Source organism: Ursus americanus, chromosome 1 (assembly GCF_024610735.1).
Source record: "Ursus americanus isolate L20-20 chromosome 1, mUrsAme1.1.p, whole genome shotgun sequence".
In the NCBI taxonomy this organism is placed as follows: domain Eukaryota; kingdom Metazoa; phylum Chordata; class Mammalia; order Carnivora; family Ursidae; genus Ursus; species Ursus americanus.
The window spans coordinates 5593080-5612666 of NC_142127.1; the positions used below are offsets into that span (position 1 = coordinate 5593080).

Genomic DNA, 19587 nt, shown 5'->3' on the forward strand with positions numbered 1-19587 from the left:
AAAAATAGGGAAAATAATAAATATGATGACGAACAAATTTTTGAGAACCAAATTCATGGCACATCTGCTCGATGCACAAATTACTGCTAACTCAGCCAATACTTCCCAACTCCCCAAAGATACTTTTTCTTTCTTTTCTTTCTTCTTCTTTCTCATTTTATTTTTCTTTCTTTCTTTCTCTTTTTTTAAATAAAATAGGAACCTGAAGCCCAGAGAGGCTAAATGATTTAGGCTGTATAGTTAATAAGTGACAAATCCGGGATTTGATCATCTCATTACATAATAAAGTATTACTTAGAGATAAATTACATTTTATATCCAGAAAATGAGAGTGTTGCCAGAAAAAGTAGCTACAATTGTGTACATTCTAAGTGTATTTTGCATATTAGTTCATGATATTTTCACTGAAAATCTATAAGGCAGATTTGCAAAAGAGATAGAACTATTTCCTCTCTTCCTCCTTCCCTCCCCTCTTACTTTTCTTCTCCTCCTCCTTCTTATCCTTAATGATGAAGACTCTACACCTTGGAAAAAAGTGCAGAGATGCTGGGATTCATCTGCAGTTAGCCAAGAGTGTCCCCCTGGACCTCAGGCATGGCAGAAATGACACCGGGGGTCCATCCCAGCTGTTTATGCTTGGCTAAGGGTTCCAGCAAGTTCTGAGCAAAAAAACGGTTATAACTGATGTCTTCCTGTGTGGCCCTGTTTTGACTCTGGTGACTTCTGCACATTCCTCCTCAGGTAGAGAGGCTCATTTCCCCCACAGAGTCAGGGTGTCCAGTCCTGACCTGATCCCTTTGTGGTCTATGTAAAAACCTAAGTCCATTCAACAATTTGGCCACATCTATCAAAACACAAATGGATAATTTAACAATTTTAAGCTGGGGATCTTTGCAATAGAAGTAATAATTTTCAAAGTGGAAAAGGGTATAAATCAAGACTGAAAAACGTTCATTGTAGCTTTTTTTCTAAGCATGAAAAATCATTTACAAGTTCAATGTTTATCATAAAGGAATGGTAAAATAAGTTATGATACAACCATACTGTGGATACTTTGCAGCCATTAAAATGGACAAGATGCACTCATTTCCATGCTTATTTAACGATGGCACATATAAGCTCTCCAAGACGTATTTTATGTGAAAAAAATAAGTTGCGGCTTCACATTTAGTAAATGTGGAGTATGCATAGGAAGATATTTATATGTGGAAATGCCCTACATGCCCAACTATTATCTCTAGGTGTCAGATTTTACATATGGGGTACAAGTAAGGATTCCAAGTGGTGGTGAGGAAGAAGATACTACTTTTTTACTTAAATATTTCTGAAATATTTGAATTTTTATAGTAAAGATATAATAGAACATATTTATTTTATGAACATCAACTCCTAAAATTAAAAAAAAAGCAAGAGAAATATTCCTCTTTTGCTTTGTTAAATATAGAAACCTAAATTGGGTGAATCAGAACTAACAATTGTGAGCAAACTTGCAGAGTAGATAAAAGAGGTAAGCAGCTCATGTAATTTGGATCTGAGTAAGAGCTACTGTTAGGTGAGTAATGCCTATACACTTAGTGATAAGTAGGCAAATTAAAATAGAAGCCAAAGACTCACTGCATTTTTAAGTATAATTATAATGTGTTGTTATACAATAATAGTACAAATCAAAATGTTATATAAAATGTACTATGTAAATGCAAACTCTTAATCTTTATTTTTTATTATTATGGTCAATTAGCCAACATATAGTACATCATTAGTTTTTGATGTAGTGTTCAACAATTCATTAGTTGCATATAATACCCAGTGCTCATCACAACACGTGCCCTCCTTAATACCCACCACCTGGCTACCCCATCCCCTACCCCCTTCCTTTCTTGAGCCCTCAGTTTCTTTACTGGAGTCCAGAGTCTCTCATAGTTCATAATTGAATGGGAAGGAGAGGTTTTAAGCCAGGTTCCTTAGGATATGGTATGGGGGTGCATATCCAAGGGGGGTGAGCAGGGCTAAAGGGGTGCCACTCTCAAGTCTGACCTAGAGGCAGCTTCCAGTCTATCCCTCATGAAAGTGTTGTTCAACAGGCCATCTTTGGAGTTATCTGCTTTACTGGAAAAAAATTATTTGCATCACTACTGGATAAATATCATCCATGATTTTGCTTTATTTCCAAGTTTCAGCTCTTCTTCTTCCTTTTTTTTTCTGACAAGAGAGAGTTGCTTCTCACACTTGATGGTGTGTCCCTAGTCACACTGCAGCTATCACTTCCCCAAAGGACGCTTGGAGTAAGAAAGAGCTCCAAAGTGATTGCTACAGAAATGCATCAACGTGTCATGACAATGTTAAAAGATTGGACAGTGAGAACTGGTGCCCCAGACCTGCTAAAATGGTACTATCCAATTTAGTGAATTGCAGCCTTTTAAAAAATTATATTTTAGGGTGTCCTGGTATCACCCATAAAATCACTCTGGGCCAGGGGAAATATTAGGGAAAATCCTTAAAGCTTATAATTATAGAACTTTTACTTTAAATCTGTGTTTCTTTGAATGAGTCTGCACTTTAGCTTCGGGGACACTATCTGTTCTCAGTAGGGCCATGCTGGAGGAAACTAACCCATGATTGTCAGGGGCCCAAGCTTATGGGAAATCCAGACATTGATGCTAATAGGACAATGTCTTGGCCAGGAAGCCAGCTGGAAAGAATGTAGGTGCTCCAGCTGATTCCAGTAATGACCTGGCTCATATAGTATTTCTCACCCAGTTGCTCTTGCAAGAAGGGCAATAATCGCTACTCTTTTTTTTTTTATTATTCTGTTTTGTTAGTCACCATACAGTACTTCATTAGTTCTTGATGTGGTGTTCCATGATTCACTAGTTAGATATAACACCCAGTACACATCACAACATGTGCCCTCCTTAATACCCATCACCCTGTTATTCCCTACTCCTATCCCCACCCCCCGAAACCCTCAGTTTTCTTCCCGGGATCTAGAGTCTCTCATTGTTCATCTCCCTCTCTGATTTCTTCCTATTTAGTTTTCCCTCCCTTCCCCTATGGTCCTCTGTGCTATTGCTTATGTTCCACATATGAGTCTCTAAATGCAAGGGAAACAAAAGCAAAAATGAACTTTTGGGACTTCATCAAGATAAAAAGCTTCTGCACAGCAAAGGAAACAGTCAACAAAACTAAGAGGCAACCCACTGAATGGGAGTAGATATTTGCAAATGACAGTACAGATAAAGGGGTGGTATCCAAGTTCTATAAAGAACATATCGAACTCAACACTCAAAAAACAAATAATCCAGTCAAGAAATGGGCAGAAGACATGAACAGACACTTCTCCAAAGAAGACATATGAATGGCTAACAGACACATGAAAAAATGTTCATAATTAGCAAACTCTTAATCTTGATATTGGCTTCAAGTTCTATTTCTTATACTCACAACTTTGCAATTACCCAAGTAATGTGATGCCACAGACAATTTAGACATAGTATATTTGTAAAGCTTGACAGAGACCTAATGTGATAGAAGTCTCAGTCTACATCTTTGTTTCTTAGAAGCGTTAAAGGGAGTATCCTATAACTATGTTTTGTTTTCCAGAACCAATAGCTCTTAAAGTCCTTATACTGAGTATTTTCCAAATAGATGTTAGGATGGTGGTATCACTGAATTGAAACAAACAATCAACAATCCTAAATGTTGTCTTTGGTAAAATATCAGCTATTTTCTCCAACTAGAATTTTATAAAATAATGATGTGGTTGATGTATTGGTTTTGAATTATCAACCTCTGATATAAGTTCTTTTTCCCCTTTTTTGTATTGTTCCTTCTTTTCTTGTGAATGCGATGCCTCCTATTCTCTCCAGTCTGATACACCACAAAATATTCTGTCTAAAAAAAATGTAGAATCTAGTCATGGTATACTTTGTGTAACCAAGCCAAAATCAAGTTGCCCTAGAACATACATTTTAAGTGAAAAACTAACAAATGAAACAGCAGATTATAACTAGCAAGTGAAGGGCATATTTGGCCAGGGAGAGAGGATCTCAAGAAAGGAAACCCCATGTATACATTATCTCATTCATTCTTTCAGCAGTTAATGCACAAAGGACCTGCCATATGCCGTGGATACTTCTAAGTAGCAGGCCCTGATTATATTGCTAGATGCATATGGAAATTCAGTGAGAGTAAAAATCCAGATAAAGCTTCCATAATTTCTGCCTGCTAGGAATAAGAGCACTTCCAAAACTCAATAGGCAGTGGAATAGCTCATAAACAGTTTCATGAATAATAAAATTCAACCAGCAGAGATAATAAATAAATAAATAAATAAATAAATAAATAAATAAATAAGAGACAGAGCTTTAGTGTGTTCTGAGATGATCCTTTCCTTTCTCTCAGGATTCAGGATTCCTGCCCCATCTTAAGACACTACCAAGGATGAAGCACTCTCACTGCACCAAGTCTGGGAACCGCAGGGATGGAAGGTTGAAGAATGATCTGAGAAATCAAAGAATAGCTTATGTGAGGAAACCCTATACTCTTTGAATGTATCCAGCATCTTCCTCCTAAGGGCAACTTTCTCATTAAATCTCATGGGAAAAGCATGAAGTGTCTTCATGAAGGTCAAGGTCCTGAGACTGGATAAGACATGTATTTTACCAAAATAAATAAAATATTAAAAAAAAAAGAAAATGAACAGCTCTGTTCTAAATGATTCAAACTTGAGCCAGTGCTTATCAAATTGGCCAACAATTTAATGGGGCGCCTGGGTGGCACAGTGGTTGAGCATCTGCCTTCGGCTCAGGGAGTGATCCCGGCATTATGGGATCGAGCCCCACATCGGGCTCCTCCGCTGGGAGCCTGCTTCTTCCTCTCCCACTCCCCCTGCTTGTGTTCCCTCTCTCGCTGGCTGTCTCTATCTCTGTCGAATAAATAAACAAAATCTTAAAAAAAAAAAAAAAAACATGTATTTTACCAAAGAAAAAAGTTGAAGGCAAATGTATAAAAAGATAACTTTGGGGAGCAAGGATTGTCTTAGTCATTTAAGCATCCAACTCTTTATTTCGGCTCAGGTCATGATCTCGGGGTCGTGCAATTGAGCATTGCATCTCATTGGGGGCCATGCTTAGTGGGGAGTCTGCTCGAGATTCTCTCCCTTTGCCTCTCCCCCTGCTTATGCTCTCTCTTTCTCCCTCTCTCTCTCAAAATAAATAAATAAATAAATAAATAAATATTTTTTAAAAGATAACTTTTGGGGCAGAGTGGCCATTTCTAACTACTCTTTGATAGCCAGAAGAAAAATGAATGTGCAGTGGAAAGTTTAAGCTAAATTTTGGGTAAATTTTTCTTGTGAAGTTATAAAAGATGGATAACAGCTAACAATGAAATAAAGATCAGTTAATCCTAGAATGACCATAGCCTGACCTACGAAAAGTAAAAATATGTCCAATAGAAGTCATTCAATTGTTCATTCATGGATTTGACACCATTTATTAAATAATCTCTCTGTGGTAGAGAAGTGGAATCAATGGCTAAAGAGTGGTTTGAAGCTTCAGGATTCCATATCCAAAAAAAAAAAAAGCCTAAAAATATCCTGTATTTTTTTTTAAGAAACAGAATAATAGGTTCCCTTTTTTGGGTGACCAGATGACCAGAATTTAAACCTTACATCATTTTCTCTTCCTATCTTGTACCATATTACTTTATATAAGGGCGTATAAAGGACAAGAGGCAAAGAACAAAGTTACTGAAAATCAAATAAAAATATCTATATTTTCTTATGACTAAATTTTAAATGATATTCTACTGTTAAGCAATAGAGCTTCGTTTCAGTTATACTTGGTTGTCTGCCTGAAAGAAATCCTCATTAGGACCGCAGTCTACCACCAAGAGGCACACTTTGAAAGATCTCCTTGCCTCCTTCAACTTGCTGCCAGAACCATCCTTTGGATCTGTCTACCTGGTTGACAGTTTCACACCCTAGAGAGCCCCACCCCTGCACTGTCTCCAGCCTGGAGCTATCCTCACTGTCCTTTGCTATTCTCTACTGTCTATCAGTCAGAAGTCACAGGATCAGAAACACCCAATTGGCAGAACTCCTATACGTTGAACCATTAAGTTGAAGACAAGTTCCTTTGCAAGCTATCATTGACTGTAAAACTGTTACTCATTTCAAGTTTTCTCATTTCTTTTCTTCTTCTTTTTTTTTCTTTTTTTCCATCCCCCTGGAGATTTCAGCTCAGTAGTATATCTGATTTCCAGTGCCTACCTGACACTTCCCTTTACTCTAAGAAGAAGTCATGCTTTGGGTGTTCATCAAGTTCTTCTTTCCCCTCCATCCACCTCTATCTTCTGAGCTAACTCACTTCCCCTCACACCCACCCCTTGATCATTTTCCTCATTTACTCGGACTCATTGAAAAAAAAAAAAAAGCAGCAATTTATTCAGTTACAGAGGTTGATTAAAACAGAATAAACTCTTGTCAATTACCAGAGGCCAAGAGGATGGCTAAGCCTCCCCTAGCAGCCTGATTCAGCAAAAAGAAACCCATGGGCTCCCGCGATGTGATTGGAGATGCCCTGGGAGAGGTCTCTCTGGTATCCCCACCCACTGTCATAACTCAGAATCTCAACTTGGTGGCTCCTTTCATGTAGTCACCAAGAACATCCTTGGATTCAGCTGGATCCTACTCTGCCCCCTTAGTCACATGACTTAACTAAACACACTTACTGTGCCAGAACCTCAGTTTCCTTTTCTGGGGAAAAGAGATGATAAAACCCACTTCAAGGGTTGGTGAGATGATGCTATGAGATGAAGTATATAAAATGCCAAGAACACTACAGTATACGATAGGTAACATTTTTTAGCAACAATATTACCTAGAAGTTGTAATACATCAAACGGTTATCTGCTAGATGCTCTACCAGCCCAAATCAGTTTCTGATCAATTTTGCCAAGAGCAGAATCTTGAGGGAATTGTACAAGGCAGATATATTAGAGGTTTCTTAGGAGCACATAGAAACACTAGCGATATTACCATGCTTGACTGAAACAAAAATTTGAAATGTTTGGAATGCCAGCTTAACCACATGGAAGCAAAGAATGTGCTTGGAAGATGTTAAAAAAGCATGACTATTTCACGATTGTGTACACTTCTGCATTTTTCCCTTCTACAGTAAATAATAGACTTGAATAGACAAGAAATGAATGCATTTCCACAAGGCTCTGCCAGGTTTCATGGTGGAATGGATATTCTGTGTTCACAATCTTGTTACAGACAAAGGGATCTCACTGTTAGTTCACAGACAACGAACTTCTTGATCTGGATTTGGTTTTCTTTCCTGCCTTCCTCTCCTGTAAATTCCCCACATGAAGATGGGGCAATAATCACACCATATTGTCATGGGGAAGTAGTGATTTCTATATTATTTCACATTTCCCTGTCTGAGCATATGGAGGTTCCACCTACCTGCACGACACTAATTTTAGCTAACTTTTTCTGGTCCTTCAAAACCTGACTGCCACTTATCCCAGCCCATATCCACCATAGCTCTCGGCATATTTATTTATTTATTTATCTTTATTACCAAATTCATCACACAGTACATTTATGGCTAACTAACTAGCTCTTTCTTTCTCACTGTTCTGGGAGTTCCTCAAGGGCAGAGACTATAATGCCCTTGACTTTCTCTGCACAGCAGACTGCTTGACTGGCAAAGACCAGGCATGCAGTAAACAGGTGATACATGAGTAAATAGCAGATGGAATAGTAAGTACAGTTGCTTCTATAACAAAGTATTTTCCAGATACATGTATAATAGCCTGTGACTGTCATGAGACAAATGAGTGCAATTCAGAAGAGTTAAGTCAGGAATCTCAGCCTCTGCTCCTTCCTAAGAATGACAGAAGGAACTCCCTGATCACACCTGAATTTTGCCCTGAGATGCTCAACATGTTATTCTAGTCACAGTGAATTAGGCATCTTTACAAAAGGAAGTTCAGATCATTTCTCTTGATCCTTGTTACGTGGGTTGTTGAACAAAATTTATATCTAAAACTAAATGTTGCTACCCTAATAGAGCTCACTTGCCACAGAAAGTGGCAGATAATGCAACTTTTTCCCTGACTGTAAAGGAACTAGAAAGGGTTATGAAATATGCAATAACCTCTATGTTGATAGAGGTATGATAGCACCAGAGTCGACAAAAAGGACATTTTGAAACACTCCTCTGAGTACAGCCTAGGTGATGAAGTCAAGTCAATAAATAAAAGGTTCAGAGCTTAGTGAGCTAGTGAGTGGGTCAATAGAGGAAGAGACTAGAATCTGAGTAAAAGAGATGGTCAGTGGAAAGTACCACAGAAGACAGTGTGGAAGCTCAACATGGTGGCCTATTTTCCACTTGTAAGTAATGTGATGTCATTCTCCCCCACTGCCCCTGATAGCCCAGCCCTGGCTGGTTATTCCCTAGGAAAGAAAGGCACCGAGGCAGTGTTCAGTATGGAAAGGGCCACACCACAAGAAATAAAAACAAGCTAATAAATAAACAAATAAACAAACAAACAAATAAATAAAATGAGCTAAAATCAAGAATTCAGCCAAAAGGGAGTGAAGGTAATTAGAAGAAATACTTCCCCTTCCCTTTATATTCTACTGCCCCATATCAACTTCCCTGAATATACATAATGAAATAAAGGTGTTTCCATTCAGTTCTATACATCTGTAAATTTCTGATATCAAGCATAGAGAAGAGGAATTAATGAATCACACAAAAATGAGTGAATCTAAGCTACTGGTTGCAGATCATTTTGAATGTTTTCCTGGCAACAAAACCATATAACTTCTCCATACATATCTTTCAAGCTTGTAGGAGCCATTTTGTGGTCACCCCTTCTCCTCAAAATTCTTCTAAATTATTCTATTCAGGGAACTACCACTGAGTTTCTACTGTACAAGGAGTAGATCTTGAGGGATACAATATTAAAAGACACATACTCACTATTCAAAATTATTATATTTGATTGCACTCCTCCATGATGTTATGAGAGAAGGCACTGCAGGGTAAAGTGGGGGCCCAAAGAATGGAGAAGTCCAAACTACCTCCAGTCAACTTTGTCTGAATTTACCCACATGAAGATTTTAAGGTTAGAAGAAGGCAGCCAGGTAACTTGTCTTGGGGCCCAAGCAGCCCTACAGCATTCTGATGAGGTGGCCCATTTAGTAGAACCCAGTGAAGGCAAGCATTTGCTCTTTTCCCTTTTGAACTGAGAGTTTGACTGTACCTTAAATTTCATTCAAAACAGTCCCTGCTGTTATCAATTTGAACAGTGAAGAAAAAGTACTTAAAAGAAAATTCAAGTGGGTTGAGAGCAGCTTGACATAGGAATTTTTAATTATATCTGAGCAGAATTTCATGAAGCAAGCAAAATTACAAAGCCAAAACTAAAGAATGCCTTAAATTTAGTGAAAACAAAAGCAGGTTTGGAAATGTTCTGTGCATACTTTCATAATACAGTGAAAAACAGGCAGTTCACCTGGAGGACAAAGGCAAAGTAGATGTTATGGATATAAGAACCAAAAACTAAGCTTTATCTTACAAAAACAACATTGTGTGGGAGAGCAAGAATGACCCTGGTACCTGCCATAACTGAGTTCAAGTTCTGGACCTGTCACTTAATACATGTGTATAACCTTGGGAAAATTATTTAACTTCTTGTAAACTGTATTCCTCAATCTTAAGATGCAAATGTGGGAAAATTATAAGGAATTAATAAGTTTTGTGTGTGTGTGTGTGTGTGAAGATTAAGTAGATGCTCAATAAATATAAATTTTCTTTGCTATATTTTTATTCTATGATAAGGTAGTCTGGTGACTGAAACATCAGTGGGACAATGGGAGAATGAAGATACGGTCTGTATAATTGCCCATCCCTATCTCCCACACTCTCTTCCAGAACCTATAGTCCACACATTATAGAAACACCGACTAAGTCACAAAGCTTAGTATTACATTTCATTCTGTTGTACAAAATGGAATGTTCAGACTGGGAGGTGATGATGTGACAACATGTTTAATGCTACAAACCTCAGCGATAGCCCTAAAAGTAATAGAACTGGCAATTTTCAAAGTTAAAAACAATCACAATCATTAGGGAGACCTAGTTCATTGAATTTCTCACCCATGTCTTTTTCTCTGGGGGGAAATTTTATGCATCAATTAATGTGCTTCCCCCACAACTGCAGAAAGATCATGATCCCCATTACCATTCATCTTTGTCAGCATCACAATTGCAGAAGTGTCGAATGTCCAGGCAACTCTCATCCAGGCCACATTCACACTGCTGAACCCCAGGCGGGGCACCTCCCCAGTAAGGGTGCCTTTCATTGGACCGCCCAATCCACCAGGTAAATGGTGTTCCATCTGAAAAACAAGATAATTTGCAGAGGGTGTCAGAAGCTTACATGAAATTGTCTTGAAGAATAAATATATATTTACATATATATATATATATGTATATCTCTATACATGTAACATGTATATATAATACATATATCTGTATATATCCTCCCTCTCTCATTTCCTCTTTCTTTCTTCCTTTCTTTCCTCCTTCCTTTCTTTCTCTCTCTCACCCTGTATATGGATCTATATATATATATATCTATACATATATACAAATCTCTCTCTCTCTCTCTCTCTCTCTATATATATATATATATAAAATCCATATACATATCTATACCTATATCTATACCCATATCTATAGACATATACAGATACAGACATAAACAACACTTTCATGAAAAGTATTCACATAGTAGTATGTAGATCAATCACAATGTCAGAGGCAGAGTCACAAACTCAAATCAGACAGGTATTGCAGACCAAAAATTTTTAAGAAACAGATACAGAAATTAATTTCATTGTAAAACTACCAAAGGAAAAACAACAGCATGAGTGCCAAGATTGGCCTGACATTGTTCTCAGTTTCTGATAGACTCTGAGGACAGGTGGATACTAAGGTGAAGAAAAAGTGTTGGTACCCTGAATTGCCATAGCTTCTAATTTGTTTAAAGAGAGGTCATATATTTCAAATTCAAAGATTTGAAGGAAAAAAATAAAGCCTGTTCAAGATCAATACTGCTTGGACCAAATAATTCCTTCCGAAGTTCATATTTAACCCATACAAAGTTGGTATATAAACTCTGATTTCTGGTTTATCTAGTTGACAGAAAACTGCTTTGGAGTCTTGTCTTTGTGAATTTCTTTCTTCCTTTTTGTTTGCTTGTTTGTTTGCTTGTTTTTGTTAAAAGCTTAGTATAGTAAAATCCATTGAAGTTTTCTTTTATGATTGGGAATATTTCAGTAGATTAAAGTTATTACTGGGAAGATGATAGTGCATCCAAGCAACGGGTTGTAGGCAGAGATGGAGGTATTATACATCATCAAGCTGCATGGAGTTATGTCCAGGTCCCTTTGGAAATTGCTGTTTTGTTTCTGTTTGGCATACAACAGGCACTTAACATGTGATTATTTTAAAAAATGAAAGAAATGCTTATTAGGGGCCATTTTTAAATGATGTACCATTTTAAAGTAGAATAATACTTGTCTGATGATGTTACCAGGTTGGAATTTTTCCAAGTCAAGATTTAATTGTGCATACAACTCCTGATATACAAACACATAATTTACAAATTATTTGTATATGCACAGATAGCAACAACTTTCTCCAGATTGCTCTCAGTGCTGATATACTTATGAAAGTCACTGAGGCAAGTAGGAAGAGAAATGACAATCTGGAGCCTCCAAGAATCAGTAGGTCATGAGGAAAAGAACAGGAAGATACTGTGAAAAGCATCTTAGAGTTACTGAGTTAGAGGGAGGACAGCCTGAAGGACCATACTCTCCCCAAAATAACACACCTGATTCTGCCTAAAATGTTCCAAGCCCCCTTATTATCTTTTAAGCTAGAATTCCAATTATCAAGGTCTGTTAACCAGACTCTTCTTTTTAAATACTAATTCTCAACAGTATAAATCCATTTTCTCTAGTTCCAAACAGCTATAAATCATGGAACAATAGTTCAAATGAATTGCTTTATTTCTAGAGTCTAGCTTAGATAAGCCACACTCAAGTGGCCTAGGGAGCTGGTGGGTTTATTTAGGGCATAGAGCACTACTTTTGGGAGTAGAGTAAGCTTAGGTCGATTTTCCCAGTGTGTGAATCCAGGGAACACAAAAGTAAAACATTGTATATGTGAATATGTTTACCAACGTTGGCCCTGAGTCCAAAAAAGGGGAAGAAATCTCCCCACCTCTCCCTCCTTCTGGCAGTGCTCAGGACTCTCCCCCCCATAATCTTGAATCCAGATTACATAGTAATATTCAATATTATCATGGATTATTTTTGTTCATGAGCTAAACCAAGGTTGTAATCATATTAATAGCATCATTACTAATGGTATGATTTATGAACAACCAATTTGTGCACAGCTTCTGGTGTCTATGTTGCTTTCTAGGAGTTTCACCAATTCTCACTTGGTATCTTAGGTCCCTAGAAGTTTCACAGCAGCCCAAGGCTTTGTTTTGTTTCAAATCCATCAGTGTCTTGTAGAACTGAGGCTTGGGGTCCCCTCCTCATGCCTGGAAATTAGTATAAAGGCTTTAAATTGTGTTCACTGAATGCATGTCAATGAGTAAAAGAAAGGAAGGAAAAAAGGGGGAAAAATATATACCCCCCCCCCAGATATTTGAAAGCAGAAGAATCATTGCTAAATTTTCCTCTCAGATGTCCCACCTTTGTGTTTGTTTTCCTTTGGAGCAAAACAAACAAGGAAACTGAAGATCGGAAAGGATGGGACTTGCCCTGATTCATGACTCTAATGATATAGTCAGGAAGGCAATCTACACCTTAGGTGCACATTTCAACCACTGGAGAAATTGGATTTATTTTCTTCAGACCAGGTGTTTAAAAAAGTGAAGGAGCAAAGCATATTATAAATATATAGACATATCTCAATATGCATTCATTCAACAAATATTTACTGAAGGTCTATAATATCCTAGGAACTAATCTAGGTACTTGGGATAAATCAGTTTAAGACAAACCAAACCAACAAAGCAAAGAAAACATGCTCCCAAAGTTTACTTTGTAATTATAGGAAACAGATAGTAATCATAATAAAATAATTTCCTATTTATTTATTTGTTTATTCAAGAGAGAAAGGGAATGAGAAAGAGAGAGGGAGATAGAAAGGAGCAGAGAGAGAGGAAGAGAGAAAACCTTAAGCAGGCTCCATTCCCAGTGTGGAGTCTGACATGGGGTTTGATCCCACAACCCTGTGATCATGACCTGAGCCGAAATCAAGAATTGGACACATAACTGACTGAGGCACCCAGGCACCCCGATAATAATTTGGTATTTAGAAAAGAATAAGACGTATGTAAACAATACTATAGACCAAGGTAAGGTAAGCTGCAAAGAAGGGTGGGCTGCAATTTTAGAGTGGTCCAGATAGAAAGTGATAAAAATAAATAAATAAATAAACACTGAGCAACAGTTCAAATCAGGAACAAGTGACACATGACTGGCCATCTGGAGGATAACACAGCAAACAAAGGAAACGTTCAATGTAAAGGATCAGGAAATGTAGGATCAATGTAAAATAAAGGAATTTCCTAAAATCTATCACCAGGTTTTCAAACTATAATTTTCAAAATTCGGAGGAAACTCTAATTGGAAGTTTCAATTGAAAAAAAAAAGTAGCAGGAAACAGGCAAAATAGAACATATATTAATCAGGTTCTTGGCTACAAGCTAAGAATTCACTGTGATAGCTCCAAGCCAAAGAGTATTTATTAAGAAGATATCAGGCTGCCACAGAACCATGACCAAGGAAGAAATGGGGTTTTGGCTAATGGGCACATCATGTTGCTCACTGGCCTACGGAGGGAACTCTGCCTGGCTCACTGCCCTTGAAAGTCAAATGTTGGAGACCTTCCCAGACGAAGATGTTACGCTGCCAGCACCACAACCACTCCTTTCTAAGGATCTCAGGTCAATAGGCCCCATCCCTCCAAAGAGAGAAGTTTCTGTGGCCCCTCATCCTAACTCTCTTAATAGAAGCTCTATGCAGAGCCTGCGTCTCAGCGCTCACCTCCAGTCAGAGCTGTACACAGGGGTCTGGTTAGGGAAGCAGAGCTGACATGCTTGCATCCCAGTTGGAAAGGAGACAGGGATGTGAATTCTGACTTGCGGCAGAGGCAGGACTCACAATGTGAATTTTCACTAACACAGAACTGCTACTCAAAAGATATGGGGCAGGTATGAATAAGACAAATGGTGGGATGCCTGGGTGGCTCAGTCGGTTAAGTGTCTGCCTTCAGGTCAGGTCATGATCCCAGGGTCCTAGGATTGAGTCCCACATTGGGCTCCTTGCTTGGCAAGGAGCCGCCTTCTCCCTCTTCCTGCCTCCCCCCCAGCTTGTGCTCTCATTCTCTCTCTCTCTCTCTCTCTCTCTCTCTCTCTCACACACACACACACACACACACACACACACAGAGACAAATGGCTCTCCTGGAGCTAAACACACACATAGTATCACTTACTGGATCAGAACTCTAAACTGAGAGGGACAGAGTTTATGTACCCCAGAAAGGAAAGTCCACACACTGCTTTGTGCTACAGGATTTTAGGGGTCAGACTCTTGTCAAAGAAGCAGTGTTTCATGTACAGCCCCTCTTACAGTGGATTTCCACAAGAAAACCTAGGAGAAGAATGTGGGATGACTGGGTCCCCCTGGAGTATGGCACCACCAGGAACTCCGCAATAGATTCGGAGGCCTCAGAGAGGTGGTGAGGTCCTCTGCATGCAGGATTTAGAAAAAATCACTAAGAAATTGCATTCATTTCCATTACTTCTATGTATTTGGGATTATTGTTGTTATGTAACCTCATGTACACAACAAGGTCTGGGAAAATTCATTTTATATATATATATATATATATATATATATATATATATATATATATATATATATATATATATATATATCTAACAAAAAACCCTCCTAAGAAAGTTTATGGCTTAGAGTGAATGATGTCAGTTTGTGGCAGTAAGTAAGCATAGAAGGTGCTTTTTGTTAGTACCAAATAGAGTATCACCAGACCAAGATCAATCATTTGTCATGAGGCTTATAAAAATGACAATAGGAAACATCACTGAGGATGTGCTAGGTTACAGCAGTATTCTAATGTGCTCTACATATATTAACCCATTTAATCATCACTGCTGTCCTAGGAGGTAGGTATTATACTTCACTTCACCCATAAAGGGACTAAGTCAGAGAAGGTTTAAGTGACTCTCTTGGGGCCATACAATTAGAAGTTCAGAGTCAGGACTTGAACCTAAGCATTCTTGCCCAAGAGTCTATGGGTTCAATCCCTATGTTATGCCACTGTGCTCTGGCATGTGGGGAAATGATACATGGTTAAAAAACTTAGGGCCAAAAAACAAAAAACAAAACAAAACAAAACAAAAAAAAAGACAAAACAAAAAAGAAACAAAATGCAACAAAAACTTAGGGCCTTTCAACAAAATACATATGGGTGGATTTAAGTGATAACTAAGAAAACTGGGGCCTCTCTTACACTGTTGGTGGGAATGCAAGTTGGTACAGCCAATTTGGAAAGCAGTGTGGAGGTTCCTCAAAAAGTTAAAAATAGAGCTACCCTATGACCCAGCAATTGCATTACTGGGTATTTACCCTGAAGATACAGATGTAATGAAAAGAAGGGCCATATGCACCCCAATGTTCATAGCAGCAATGTCCACAATAGCCAATCTGTGGAAGGAGCTGAGATGCCCTTCAACAGACAAGTGGATAAAGAAGATATGGTTCATATACACAGTGGAATATTACTCAGCCATCAGAAAGGATGATTACCTAACATTTGCATCAACATGGATGGAATTGGAGGAGATTATGTTAAGTGAAATAAGTCAAGCAGAGAAAGACAATTATCATATGGCTTCACTTATTTGTGGAACATAAGAAATAGCAGGGAGATCATTAAGAAAAGGAAGGGAAAAATGAAGGGGGGGAGGACAGAGGGGGAGGCAAACCATGACAGACTATGGACTCTGGGAAACAAACTGAGGGTTTTAGAGGGGAGGGGTGGGGGGATGGGCTAGTCTAGTGTTGGGTATTAAGGAGGGCATGTATTGCATAGAGCACTAGGTGTTATATGCAAACAATGAGTCATGGAACACTACATCAAAAGCTAATGATGTACTACTGTATGGTGACTAACATATCATAATAAAAAAAAGAAAAGAAAAGAAAATTGCAAGTGATGGATAATCTCTTAAAATCACTAAAATATAGACAACACATTCATAAATATATCTAACTATTACACATTCATACACACTAATAATCCCACAGCAGAATTTAATGCTAGATTGGTTGCTAGAACCTTCCCAGGACTTCCCCAACAGGAATTTCTAGAAGACAGCCATGAGTATGCTTGGTTTTGCTAAAGACAGCACACAAACTAAGAGGCAGTTTTTGCTCTGTAGCTGGACTTCCTTTCAAAAGCTCTGTAACATTCTGAGTTTCTCAGTTTTCTTTCTTTCTTCTTCTTTTCTTTTTTTTTTACACCCATTTCTTAGAACCTGAATTGTTCCCCAAATTTTAATGTGGCTAGGGTATTTGACAAATAAGTTAAAATAGAAAATTGTGCAGACCACCATGTAACTCCCTCGACATAGTGGACCACCCAGGATATGTAGACTTAGGTTTGTCCATAATAACTCCTTACCACAAAACTCCCCTCAGGTCATTTCAACATGAGGAGACTCTTTCTTAATCAGGGCAAGGATGAAGTCCAAGACTCTAAAGCTTTTCTCTATCCTTGGGCTCATGTAGAAATTTCTGTGTGTACCTTACATCCCATTTAGATTAACAAACCCTAAGTTCCTATTATTCTAATTATCCTCAAGAAGGTATTGCAACATAAACTTGGAAAATAATTTTCACAACTGAGCCAAAGGAAGATGGAAATGAACTGCATATGGTAGAATGTTTTATAAAAGGAATTTGAGTTCAGAGAGGCAGTGTTTGTGTGTGTGTGTGTGTGTGTGTGTGTGTGTGTGTGTGTGTGTGAGAGAGAGAGAGAGAGAGAGAGAGAGAGAGAGAGATAGGGACAGAGAGATTGAAAGACAAGCAGAGAGATACAAGAGAATGCAGATGAGGAGCAGTCCTTATCCTCACTTTTGACCTCAGAAATTATGCCTATATTAATTCCTATATGAACAGCATCAGAAAAGTATTATATTTGAACTTAAAGCATTATAGAAGGTCAAACTATGAGTTTTGAGAAACAGTGCATAAACACAGGCTTCCTCCAGCGAGACATTTGTATGCTATACACAGAGACAGATTTCAAGGAGAGAAAAATCAAAATAAGTCTTATAGAACGCCTAAGCAGAAACCCAACCTGTACATGTTTAATTCAAGTTATGATTTTCCTGATGTCAGAAATTTAAAACAGATCATGATGCAGGTTAGCTGCACACTTTTATGGCTTAATCACTGAGTTGTTGAACAGAATTCAAATTGGAGATCCCTCCCTAATCTTGCAATTGTTTAAATTAAAGTCTTGATAACTGAGGAAACAATAAGCACAATAGCTTCTCAGTGATAATTACAGCCACAGCCAAGAGAATTTGGCTGTTGCCACTACTATGCACAGTCCAAACATAATTCCAAACAAACCCAGCATGAAGCTGGAAAGTTCTGTAAATATACAGAGACCGTGCTACCATGTTGAGCTGTTGTCATTGTTTTTATTGTTTTTCCTCATTTTATTTCTAAGTTTACAAGTAGTATGCTCATAGCCTTAAATTCCGGTAAACTCAATGAGCAACAAAAAGATTTTAGAGCTCATTTCTTTTACAGCTTCAAAAATGTCTATACTGATCAGTAAATATATGTTATAATGGCTTCATGGGAGTAGTAAACATCACTGTCCCCTTGATGTTAGACTTGCTCTTGCTACATACTTTGGCCCATTGAATGTGGACAGAAATGGCAGTGTGTCCATTAAGAGTCTAGACCTTAAGAGTTATGTATGATTCCACTTTCCCCTGGGGATCTTCTCTGACACAACCAGGAGAACATGTCACAGGGAGTCACAACCTGTCCAACTTGGGCTCAGGATGAGTCACATGAAGCACAGTTGTCACATCTGATGCACAGACATGGGAGCTGAGAGTAAGTACTGAATGCTGTGTGCCACTGAGCTTCTGCACCTGAGTGGATGACACTAGTGTGACAATAACTGAAAATATAATAGATATCAACCACATAAAGATATTCTGTAGGGATTATAAGGAAATAAATAGAAAGGTTGATGGCTCTGCTTTCAAAGGATTTGCAATTTGGTTAGAAACATAAAGAAAGAGAAATATAGGATGAGGAAAATAAAGAGAAACATCAATTCTGTTTTGGCCCAACTAATTATCTATCTTCCGGCCCATATATGTAAGCAGTTGCAGCAGGCACTTCCAGGGGCTGCTCTGGGAGTCTTTCTTAGTCGCCTTCTGCAGTTGCCTTTCTTCCTTTCCCACATACTCCTTACTTGAACCCAGTCTAAGTTCACTCTGAGCCTGTCCTCACTCAGTGCTAATTACTGCCAGTGGAACCTTGACTGTCCCACCTATCTTTGTCCCCTTCAAATATGGTGCTTAGATCTTCCTGCATTTCAGATAACAGTTTTCTCCAATGGTAATAGTCCTGGTTCATCTTTTCTAGGCTCAATGCCTCCCACCCATGCATTTGGTTAGAAATTGTGCATAGGATTTTGGAGGAATCATTCCAATGTCTGATCACTAGACTGTCACCTGTCACAGGTTCCACTAATAGAATAACATAAGACTTAAATTTTATATATATATATATATATATATATACATATACACATATACATATATATATACATACATATCACATATATCTATGATTTATGAAACAATGTAATTAAATATAATGGTATAAATTAGTGTGTGTGTATGTGTGTGTGTGTATAATTCCATTCAATTATTTCTTAATTCTATGCTATATGAAAGTCATGCTGTGTAGCCCAGTGATATAATTTTAACAGACTATCACTGCCCCAGAGGAGCTCATAACATTTAGGAGAAGAAGGACGTGTACACAGCTGAGAGAAATGAAAGTCAGAATGACATTAGGGCCAAAATAGAGCAGTTAATAAAAGGCTAGGGAAGCCCAGAATAAGAGACTATAAATTTTATCTAGGAGTCCTGAGAAAGGTTTCATGTAAATGGTTTAATACCATGGAAATCGTGACATTTGACTAGAGGCTTGGCATTGGGGGGGATGGTGCCACTGGGAAGAGTGTGTGCAGGTATGAGACACAAAAGGAGACTGAAAATTCACTACAGCATCCTTAGGAAGCAACTTTCTGAAATAATAAGATTCCTTCACATACTAAAGATAAGCTATTTCACTGACTATAACTGAGCATGTGGGCTTGAGAAATAAGAGGGAGAAAAAGATGCCACCCAAGT

General features: G+C 38.1%; 1 protein-coding gene across 1 annotated transcript in view; it reads right to left on the reverse strand.

Annotated features, from left to right (window-relative positions):
- CNTNAP5 (contactin associated protein family member 5) overlaps positions 1–19587 on the reverse strand; it is a 773827-nt gene that overhangs the window by 142096 nt on the left and 612144 nt on the right. Inside the window, exon 14 of the mRNA XM_087853915.1 lies at positions 10264–10420. Within this exon, the coding sequence (XP_087710041.1) occupies positions 10264–10420 (157 nt within the window). The remainder of the gene's footprint in view (positions 1–10263; positions 10421–19587) is intronic.